The following is a 12,116-nucleotide window of genomic DNA, read 5'->3' on the forward strand; positions in this document are numbered from 1 at the left end:
CTATAGGATATTTGACCCAATTTCTTGAATGCCCCACTGATCAACATTTTTAAGCAGATCTCCATGTGCTCCAGTATCTCAAGGGTGATCCGAGTTCATGACTATTTTTTGCCAAGGGCAATAACCTAAAACTCACAGGGTTTGTTTATTCAGACTGGGCAACTTGCCCTGATACTAGAAGATCTATAACTGGTTATTACTTTTTCTTTTGGTTGAACTCTTGTATGTTAGCGCTGCAGGAAGCAAACTATTGTCTCCTGTTTTTCATCGGAGGCAGAATACAAGACAATGAGCCAGACAACTAGAGAAGGACAATGGCTAGTGTATCTTCACAAAGATCTCCAGGCTGAGTATAAGACACATTTTAGTCTCTTTTGCGACAATCAATCCGCTCTTCACATAGCTGTGAACCCTGTCTTCTTTGAAAGGATGAAGCGTTTGGATGTGGACTGTCATTTGGTTAGGGACAAGGATCAAGAAAGAGTAGTGAAGTTGCTGCCTGTCAAGACAACTGAACAAACGGCAGACATTCTTACCAAAGCTTTATCTCCGACTCCCTTCAATACGTGTAGCAAGCTGGGATTATTGAATCTCTATACTCCCAACTTGAGGGCGGGTATCACATGTTTGTCATGCTTAATTAAAATAGTTGGCTAAGTAGAAAGTGATTAGTGGTAATGTAACCTAATTAGTTATAGCTTGTACTTCTTGCTAACCTCTCAATCTTCCTTTGTTCATTGTTGCTATGCCCCCAAAACTTCAATGCTTCATTAATATTTGTTGATTTGTTAATTACATTATTGATTCTTCTGCTTTATTTATTTTGTTTGTTACATTATTTCTGTTTTTGATTCCATTGTTGTTATTGCTGATGTTGTGATGAAGAAAAAGAAAAAGAAGAAGCGAAACTGAGTATCTTGGTGAAGAAGGTTTGTTGGAGAAGGGGTTGTTGGAGAATGGTATTTTGCCCCCGAAAGACGATTTTAAAATTAAGCTGAACCTTAGGGACGATTTTGTATGCAAAAAAAGGTTGGGGACAAAAAATATTTTCAACCTATACCTTAGAGACCAAAATCGTACTTAACCCTATTAATTAGGTAAATTCTACCGTACCCTTTCTGAAGTAACATGTAAATTACCCTATGTTGATGTGTCACTTTATGATTGAATACTATCTTAACTATAGTTAGGCCATTTTATAATTAAAAAATTATTTAAAAGGGGTGAATGTATAATTTGATAAAATATTAAAAATTGAATTCTAGTTTTTTTTTCCAAATCAATCTACTAGAAAATGTACCCTAACTCTTTCTAATGGCTATCGCTTCTCCCTCATTCCTTATTCGTCATCGCTCACCCCCATCCTCCACCCAAAAGGAAGCCCAAAACCACTGCTTCCCACATGTACGTTAGTTAGTTCAATTTTGGAATTAAAATTTCCAGCGATTTTAACTCCAAGCAATAAATTCATTAGTTTCCTGCACTATTTTTGCCACTCCTTACACTGCGTCGATGCAATGCTGGTGCAAGAACTAGAGCGAGATGTCCTTGTCTAAGATGCTCTAAAGCAGAGGGATGCTAGCATGGCATTGAGGCATGTAAGTGTCTCTTCTGCAAGGTCGTTTATTAAGAGGGTGGGTAATGAGAATATCTTGCAAACCACGTTGCAAAACCCAATCCTCTCGAGTCAGAGTCACATTCCTATTTTAAAAAATTATTTAATTATAAAATGGTCCTATTTTAGTTAAGATGTTAACTCTCATTAGATTAAATTAACTCAAGTTAAAAGTAAACATTCAATTAAAATATACCACGTCTATAAAAGATCATTTACATGTTATTTAAGAGGGGATTGGATAAAATTCCCCTAGTAATTAACATGTTTTTTTTTTTTTTTACCAAAGATAGGAGATTCGAACCCGCAACCTCTTATTGAGTATAAGGAGACTATGCCATTTGAGTTATAACTCATTGGCCTCTTAATTAACATGTTAAGTATAAAAATTGTAGAAAGCATATCACATGTATCATAGTATTAGGCAATCCAATATTTTTAGCCATTAACATTAAATTATTAATTATATAAATTTTATGATTGAAATTAATGATTAACTAATTTTATGATTGTAATTAATGATTAAAAACACGAGATCTCCTTATACAATGGCACATGTTAAATGCATCCAGAACTACAACCATTTTTTTCCCGCTGAAACTATAACCACTTATGAGTTATGACTGAACCACACTTGGTATTTTTTTGTTTTTATTGGGCCTCGCGACATGGTCTGGGCCAAGGTTCAGCAAAAGCTGTGTGGTCCAAATCTAATGGAAAGGGATGTCCTGTCCCCCCGCCCCCAAAAAAGAAGAGGAAAAAAGCAAAAGAAAAAGAAAGAAATGCGAAATGCGAAATGCGAAGAAAAAGAAAAGAACTGATGAGAGTATTGTAGCATCCCCGCTATTTGGTTGAAAGGGAAATGGAAGCAGCTGGGAGAAAACTTGGCTTGATATTTCTATTACTCTTCTTTCATTCTCTACATCCAGATTTGACTCTCGCCGATTCCGTTACTCCGGACGAAGCCAAACTTCTCAGAGATGAGGTACCCACTCTTTCACTCACTACCTACCTACCTACCTACCTACCTACTTTCATCTTGCAATGAAAATTGAATTGAAAATTTGAAATCAAATTTCGCAGGTTCGTGAAATGTTCTATCACGCCTTCAATGGATACATGGACAACGCTTTCCCTCTCGACGAATTGCGCCCTATGTCCTGCGCCGGAGAAGATACTCTCGGTGGCTACGCCTTAACTCTGGCGAGTATAAGTAAAATCACCAAAATTAATTAATTCATTCATTAATTATAAGATAATTTTGATGATAATTGTGATTGGTGCTATTAGATTGATTCTTTGGACACTTTGGCTCTACTCGGTGACCGTGACCGCTTTGCCGCTTCCGTTGAATGGATTGGTAAAAATATTCGTTTTGATATTGTGAGTGAATGGCTAAGCAGCTGAATTTCAAGTTTCTGTACTCAATTTGGAGTTAAGGATGAATTTAATTACTTTTTGGTCGGTTACAGAACAAAACTGTTTCTTTGTTTGAGACGACAATCAGAGTTCTTGGAGGATTGCTTTCGGCTCATCTTATAGCCAGTGATTACGCTACGGTATCTGTTATATACATTATCACATACCTGCATTTTTGTATTTTGATAATAGTCTAGTGATTCTACCAATTCATATTAGGATCTAGGTAGTTCAGCATTGACTTTGTGGTTATTTGTTTACTTTTTGATGAGTCCAGCATAAGAGTTTATTGGTAAATGATGAAGTTTTTAGTATAAGTAAAGGTAAGATGTATCTCAGTTTCTGCATCCAAACTGATGGAGAAATAGAAGCAAGCATAACAAAAGGATTCAATCTAGGTGGTCGAAGTGGAATGGTGCTTCAGCTATTATTTTGAATAAAAATGTATCATTACAGCTCAAGGATAAATTTTACTGCACACATATAAGACCAACAATAGTATATGGGACTGCATTTTGGAGTTATAAAGTCTTGCAAAAATGGTGAAAAACAGAGATAAGGATGCTATGATGGATGATGGATATATAAACAAATAGGATAAGGAATGAGGAATTAAACGATAGTTGGGGTAATGCTTATTATAGAGAAGGTTGTAGAATTTTGCCTTAGGTGATTTAGATATCATGGAGATGGTGCATAGATATCCCTAGTAAGGAGAATGAATCAAATGACAGAGTCCTGACTCCTAGAGGTAAAGTAAGACATAGAAAATCATGGGTTGAACTACTGTAAGATATTTTAATGACAATGTTGTAAACAATATGGTGTTTTTTAATCCATGTCACTGATTCCACTTAGTAAGACAAGGTTTTCATTGTTTTCAATTGTAGTATTTATGTAATCATGGTGTACTGATTTGGTATTTCATTTCAGCTACAAAATCTGTACAACATAGTTCTGAGGTCCTTTTTGAATTATCTTTACATTCACTGTGTAGGGCATGAGAGTTCCTTCATATGATAATCAGCTACTGAACTTAGCTGAAGATCTAGGCAGGAGGCTGTTACCAGCTTTTGATACTCCGACAGGTATGGTATTACTCTGTGCATACTTCACTGCAATTATCTTTTAGTGGTTTTACTCTGAAAATAGTCTGTCTCCTTTAGTGAAAGGATTATATTATTTGCACCTTTTTTTTATTTGAAAAAAAAAAACATCAGCATATCTCTTCTATTTTATTTTTACCACCATAGTAACATCAGGTCTCGACGACACATGCACTGCTAATCATTCTCTATGCAAATGAGAGAGCTCAACTCCCTTGAAACAAGCCATGGTCAGAACACCAAAAAAAGCTAAGAACATAGTCATAATCATATTCCTTAAAGATGCTTGCATTCTGCTTCGAATTCAACCATAATGCACCAACGAATGACATAAACTACATGCTTTCAAAATTTTGGCCATTATTGTTTTGCTTAAACATTCAACAGCCACACCCATCTAAATAACAAGCAGATCTCTTCTTTGTATGTTCACATACAACATACTGGATATAAGCTCCAAAGAATCTAAGATAATAGGAACCAAGGAACATTCCTTCGAAAACACCATTTGTAGTTATTTGCTTCGATTGATGCAAACTTCCGCATATTTTCAGCTTAGCTGGAAGAGGATGCTCTTTTATTGTATTTATAGTACATAGTAAGGAATGGACATGAGAGAAAAAATTGGGGTGAAACCTATTGTTGAAAAGTTGATGGAATTTTGCCATAGGTGGTTTCCAAATGTTGGGAGGGGGAACAAAAATGCATTTGGTCAGGAGGGTAGATCAAATAGGAGATAGTTTGGTGGTATGGGGTAGAGGCAGACCTAAGAAGACTCTGAATAAGTAGATCATCAGATATTTAAGCGTAAATAGGTTGAGTTCAGATATGGTTCATGACAAGGGGCAATGATATTGTATGATCCTTATGCCAACCCCATCTAGTGGCTAGTGGGACAAGACTTCGTTGTTGATGTATAGTACATCATATATTGACTGTTCTATGCTGTTTTGTATTTCAGGAATTCCTTTTGGATCTGTAAATTTGTTACATGGAGTTGATAAACATGAAAGCAAGGTAATGATGTAACCTTTGCTCCCTTTTTTCTTGTGTCACAGAATATTTAGGTCTTCATAGAGTGCATATTGTGTGTTTTTATGTTGTGCTAAAAATCTGTTGTTCTGTGCTTAGATAACTTCTACAGCTGGTGGTGGAACCTTGACTCTTGAATTTGGAGTTCTAAGCCGCTTGATAAATGATCCTAGTAAGCATACTGTTTTTCCTCAGATCGTTGTTAATGAAGGATGTTACTCATAGTCCTTCCATGTGATTTTTTGACATGCAGTTTTTGAACAAGTAACCAAGAATGCAGTGCGTGGACTTTGGGCACGGCGTTCAAAGCTTAATCTGGTTGGTGCTCATATTAATGTTTTTACAGGTGAATGGACACAGAAGGTATATAATAAATTCATTTGTTATAAGTTAGATCATTAAGATTTCTAAGGACTTCTCCCAATACTTCTCTAATTGCTGTTGCTCTGTTGTCCCAGTGTCTTTTCTACACCAGAATATATTAAACTTGTTAGGATATGCAATCTTCCTACATGTGGATTTCAACAATTATTACAGCTGTCTCTTTGCCATTTTGCAGGATGCAGGAATAGGGACTAGTATTGATTCCTTCTATGAGTATCTATTGAAGGTTAGTAGCCGAAGTTGACATGGTGAAGCCTCTATGGAGCAATTTGCACTAAAATGACTAATATCTGTTTCTGTGCAAAAGAACTATTGTTCCTTATGACTATCTTAATGCACATCAATAAACCAAAATATTCACGTTGCTAAAGGAGTTTTGCTCACATTTTGTGTGATAATGAGTCCTTTTGTGGATCTGTGCCAGTGTTAGATTAATCAATTTTTAACATTATTAACCAGTTGAAATATTTTTACCAAGAGTTCTTTGTATTGTAATTTTCTCTATATTTTGGGCTTTGCTTTGTTAATTAGTATTATTTTAGGTTCTCTGATTTTGTCTTCCATGCATGACATTTCAGGCTTATTTATTATTTGGAGATGAGGAATACTTGTATATATTCCAGGAAGCTTATGCTGCTGCCATGCATTATCTTTACCATGATCCTTGGTAAAAGCTTGTGGCTATGTATGCCACCCTGTAAACTTGACTACTTGTTTGTAGATTTCTTTTAAAAAATCATCGGTGTGTTTATTTCAAATGTATTTTTATTATGAAACTTGGATTTTTCTTTATTTTCATAGGTATGTAGAAGTGAATATGGACTCTGCTGCTATAGTATGGCCGCTGTTTAACAGTCTCCAGGCATTCTGGCCTGGCCTTCAGGTTTCTCTTTTTTGTTGCTTCTTGTTGAATATGGATAAGTAGTGATATTATAGCTAGGGCTAAGCAAAACATGTATTTTTGCAAGGTTTTAGCTGGTGATATTGATCCTGCGATTCGTACTCATGCTGCCTTCTTGAGTGTTTGGAGAAGATATGGTTTTACCCCTGAAGGTTTTAATCTTGCTAGTCTCACTGTTCAGGTATGTTTATTCCTAACAGTTGAGAGTAATTAGTAATCTGGTGAATCTTATTTAGTTTTCTCCTCTTAAATGAGCCGGTGTTCAGAATCTTTGTTCTGTAAGACTGTAACGACTACTTTCTAAAAACAAAAGAGGGTTGGGGTTTTGTTTGGGAGTGAGGGGGTGGGTTGGGGGAGATACGATCAGATAGAAAATAGGGCAACCACATCTAAGGAGTTAATAAGATCCAAACAGGAGAACTGGGATGCAACGGAAAATTAAAAATTGAATGCAGCAAGAAGGCCCAGCATCAGACAATGTCTGAAAATGACACTCTTGAAACAGTGCATGCTGAATTGTAAAGAGACAACAAACAAAATTCTATCCCACAGTGAGTTCAAAGGGAATTACAGAGGGAAGCTTTGAGAAAACGAAGCAATAATAAATTGCTTAATGTACAGTTCCCACAGATTAGAATGAATCATATAAAAGTTATACACAGATAAACAATATCCAATGATTATTGGGGTCTAAATAGAATGCTCCCTTTAAATAATGGTTTGTAACTTCCGTATAATGCAAGAATGAGTCGCATATCCTTTTGAAATAGAATTTAAACACTATATAAGAGAAAGTGCTGTGTGAGATATAGGACTGTGCAACAGTTGTGATTTTGAAACTAATCGGAAGTAGAGTTTTTTTATTCAAGATGGATGTAACAATTTTGTGTTCTGTGTTATGTCATCAAGCAATGTAAGCTGCTGTGACAATATGAAATATTGAGTTAGCCATTCAGTTTGTGTCAAGTTATGTGGTCTCTATCCCCTCCACCAAAATTGCAGATATCTGTCTTGGTTCAAGCACTACCTAGCTGTATGGCTATGTTCTTTGACCCTACATATACCACATGGGCAAGAATTGTTACTATAGCATATGTTTTGGATTGAATGCTTTACCCATTTGCCTGTATTATGATCAGGCATTCCGCAGCTTCTGGAATAAAAAAGGTATACTAAAATATGCCCAGCGCAATTTCAGAATTTAGACTTTAGGTTTCACGGAGGCCCATCATGTGCAACATCCATGAGTGCCCACGACAAGCTTACACCAAATCTCAAATCTTTTTTAGAGTAGCTCTTAAATAAAAGAGTGTGCTGGCTTCCTTAGCTTCAGTAGTAAGACAATTGGGTATGGTTCCCCCAATGGTTCTGAGCCTAACTGATTCGTTGAGTATCTGTTTTTAATAGGATGATCACCCCAATCTCTTCCCTCTGGCACTTTGGAACATCTTAGTAGGTTCACCAACACCGCAAATCTGGGATAAACAGGATGAAATCCACCTCTGATCAAAACCCATCAACAGCTGAAAGAGACATCCTCAATAAACACTGTTATAAGCCTTTTCAAGTCTAGCTTCATCACCTTGGAGTTCATGGCCTATCATCACGACTTAATTTTACCTAATCATGCCCATTGCAAATAGATGAATGCCTTAAAATCCTTTTAAGGAAATTTTTGTTTGACTTATACTTCATGAGCTGTTTATAATTTTTTTTCATCCCGTATTTCAGCATGGGCAGAAGAGTTACCCTTTACGGCCTGAGCTGATAGAGAGTACTTATTGGCTGTACAAAGCTACCAGAGATCCTAGGTCTGCTTATATCTTGCTTATAGTTCATGCTATCATTTTAAAATTTAGCTTCTTATACATGCCTTTCTAGACATGGTAATTTGAGTACTTATAGCACTATCTGTGTACATTGTTAGTTACTGATGAGTTGTTCCCTGTCTAATTTTCTGTATGGCTTGAAAACTTCATCCTATGTAGATATCTTGATGCTGGGCGAGACATGATTGCTAGTTTACAGTATGGGACTCGATGTCCTTGTGGATATTGTCACATTTCAGATGTTGAGCATCACAACCAGGATGATCACATGGAGAGCTTCTTCCTAGCTGAGACAGTAAGAACAAATCTGACATGAGTTAATTTGAGAGCAATTTTGTCCTCTTAAAAGTTTTTTAAGCCAAATAACAGAAGTGAAGGTCTACTTTTAGTTGTGTTAATTGAAGATGATTGTCAACTGAGGTAAATCCACCTTTATTTGGCTCCAGTTGGAATCCTTCACAAAATCTGGAAAAAAGGCCTACCCTTCAGTTGAGGCTTTGATGTCAAGGATCGGGTCTATTTTGTTTGAAAATGAATTTATCTGTTTCATCCCTTTATAAACTATGAGTATTCCCCTCATCTGTCTTGCTTTTCACGTTTGTCTTTTTTTTCTTCCTTTTATTTTATTGTATTTATTTATTTATTTATTTATTTATTTATGTTTTGAGAGAATTGCAACTAATAACCTTTGTTCCAAATAGGTCAAGTATTTATGGCTTCTATTTGATTTGGCTGTGGGTCCTGATAATCTTGTGGAAAATGGGCCATACAAGTGAGGGAACTTTTCTGCATTTACAATTCAGAGGCCCTACATTTTACAATGAAATTAAGTTATCTTTGTTTCCAACCTGTGAAAACAGGTATGTATTTAGCACTGAAGGGCATTTGCTGCCTGCAACTCCTCAAATCTCCCTAGTGAGAGAACATTGCTTATACCATGGGGCTTATTGTAGAAGTGAAGATTTGAGACAAAGCTATCGTGTCTCAGAGGCTGACAACGATAAGCAAGAATCCAACAATAGTAGATTTCATGCAGGTTGGACTAAAGCTAGGTATTCATCAGACTTACCAACTTTTGATCCAACTGCCATTACAGGTTTGATCAAGGTACTTAGTACTCTTTCTTTGATCTGTTTTAAATCCGTACTTTCCCTCTTTTCACATTGTTTGGTTACTCCTGCTCAGTACTACTTGCGGTTGCGGACAGGACCGTTTCTAATGCCAGTGAATGATTGATATGTTTAAGAATAAATACATGATTCAACACTCCACAGAAGCCAGTATCAAGAATTATTGTATCTTTTACCATATAAGGCCTTTGGAGCAAGAAAACTGCCTGTTTGGTCACATTTTCTAAACCCACGAATACTTTTGTACACGATCTTTTTACACGATCCCTTACTGACAATTTTTATCCTTAACCCTAGACATGAAGTGTCTGTAACTACTAGTATTTTACAATTCCAATTGCAACAATTTGTCATGTTTTGTTATGATTGTGCAGGGTGTCTGCCCAGGACTAACTCATGGACAGAAGTTTGGTATATTATATGTGTATCCAACTGAAGAACATCATGCTCATGAAACTGAAAAGCCGAAAGAACCAACTCATGAACAAAGCCACTCAGTGGTGGTTCTCACTGAGCCGAATTTTGACCATGCATTAACTGATTATAGCAATGATCATAACGATAATCAGACCCACAAATCAGATGTTACTTCATGAAGTCTATAGATCTCTGGTGACCAAGAATCCCAGAAGATGCTTCCCAGCACCCTTAAAGAATTATAAGATCTCAATTATGCAAGAGGATTGATGTGAAATGATATTTTTTGCAACACTACTTAAACTTCAAGGCTGGGTTTTGTTGGTTCCATTATACATTGGTTTGATAATTTCGGCATCTGTTGATACAGTGAGTAAGGAGCTAATAGATTTGGATTATGGTAAAAACTGACCCCTCAGAAGTATTTCTTAGGTTGCACTACCATAGCCTGAAACATAGTATCTGCCCCATAGTCATCATTCGCGAGTGTAATTGTAATTTCTTTTGTTGTATCATTGTTTCCCGTGATTTCTGTAACACAGTCATACAGGTCTAATCAGTGACTCTGTGTACATATGTAGGGTATCTTAATTTCAAATGACATATGCTGTGGAAAACTTTGTCCATTTTACTCACTTGTATGATTTCTTTTAGGGAAAGTGATGATCCAAAGCTTTATATAGAGCAATTTTAGCTGAAGGGAGAATCACTTGTGCTAAATAAAGCATAACGTGATTCATTATGTCAAGTAAAAAATGGTTATAGTCCGTTTTCCCCTTTCCTTGTTTACCATTTTCTGTTGATGTTCTTGCTGATAATGTTAACAATTCCACTTTTTCTGAATTTAGAGATTTTAGTGAATTTACATGGAATTTAGTTTAGAAGATTTTCGTGTTATTTAGAACCGTGTTTGTTTTTGTGGATATGATAGAATATGATACTGAGATAGAGACAATAGAATAGAGACACTAAAAATCTATGATGCATGGACATGGGACACGCCGACACGCAAAATTTAAAATCTTACATGACACGGGAATACACATACATATAAAATATAAAGTATTTTTTAGATAAATTATAATAATATTTTGATATTTTATTGATATTAAAATATAAATTAAAATTTTTAATTATTTTTAATGTCTTATTTTAATTATATCAAGTATTTAAAATATTTTTTGTTTTAATAAATAATAATATATACTATATCTAAATTTATTTTAAGAATATACGTTAAGAATAAGACTGGACACATGATGGTATTTAAGTGTGTCCAGGCGTGTTCGAAAAAGAATTTTTTAATTTTTATTAAGGCACTGTTGGACATGCAGACACGGTAACTCAGCAAAGTGTCCGTACTTCATAGCTAAAAATTATTCTTTGTGTATTTTGTTTGGATACAATATACAAGACACTAGTGTAATGTTATGTATTATGTATGAATAAATATGAACAAGACTAAAATATACAAAATGAATAAATGACTAAAATAATCATGTGATTCCAAATTTTTTTTTGCCTCAAGTACAAACTAATTTAGCTCAAAAGTATGTATTAACAAACAAAATTCTGCACTAACATAAACCAAATTTTGCATCAAACTTTTTGTACTAATTAAACATAGCACAAATAAAATTTACAATGTTTTCAACATATTAAAATTCAAAACAATTTTTTCTTTCATTCATTCACATTATCATTATAAAAGTTTAAAATTCTGTCAAAAGAAAGAATGTAGGTCTTATTAATTTTCAAATTGATAATTCATAAAACAATAAAAACAAAAAAATGAGGACAAAGAGGAACAAAATTCTATTTAATAGAAAAATAAAAATAAAAAGCAACAAGAGGAAAGGCAGAGCAATACCTAGTTATGTGACTGAGAAAGAGAATAGAGACAGAGACATAGAAGAGAGACCAAAAAAAAAAGTACTGTACTCTGAGAACGACGATACAGAAAAAGCTCAAATTAGGGTTTTTTCATAAGAAAATACGAAGAGTAGTAATGGAATAATAAAAAATATCTATAGACAAAAAGAGAAAAAAATTTCATTAAAAAATATGTGTCCACTTTCTCAAATCTTGTATCTATCATTATCCTTCGTTTAAAAATGGACATAAAAATTAAAAAAAAACATTGTCCTAGAAACATAATGTCTAATGTCCATATCTCTCTGTTCAAATATGTTTTAGATATTCACTGTTTATATCTCTGTATCATATCCATAAATAGTATATCATGTCTCGGTCTTATTTTCATAATACAATGTGGGTTCTTAA

General features: G+C 34.9%; 1 protein-coding gene across 2 annotated transcripts; it reads left to right on the forward strand.

Annotated features, from left to right (window-relative positions):
- On the forward strand, positions 2,354-10,676 carry LOC107617978 (alpha-mannosidase I MNS4). Of its 2 annotated transcripts, none has more exons than XM_021111389.1 (17): positions 2,354-2,600; positions 2,699-2,818; positions 2,906-2,998; positions 3,082-3,174; positions 4,032-4,122; positions 5,102-5,157; positions 5,272-5,344; positions 5,426-5,535; positions 5,732-5,782; positions 6,135-6,223; positions 6,358-6,439; positions 6,525-6,638; positions 8,189-8,268; positions 8,446-8,581; positions 8,988-9,058; positions 9,147-9,393; positions 9,791-10,676. In XM_021111389.1, exons 1-17 carry the CDS (start codon positions 2,478-2,480, stop codon positions 10,010-10,012), a joined length of 1,851 nt encoding a protein of 616 aa, XP_020967048.1. In that variant the 5' UTR covers positions 2,354-2,477; the 3' UTR covers positions 10,013-10,676. The 2 variants fall into 2 exon arrangements, with proteins under 2 accessions (XP_020967048.1, XP_016175361.1); XM_016319875.2 differs by having other exon boundaries at positions 3,088-3,174.

The sequence above is a fragment of the Arachis ipaensis genome, chromosome B09, assembly GCF_000816755.2.
Source record: "Arachis ipaensis cultivar K30076 chromosome B09, Araip1.1, whole genome shotgun sequence".
NCBI classification, from domain to species: Eukaryota; Viridiplantae; Streptophyta; class Magnoliopsida; order Fabales; family Fabaceae; genus Arachis; species Arachis ipaensis.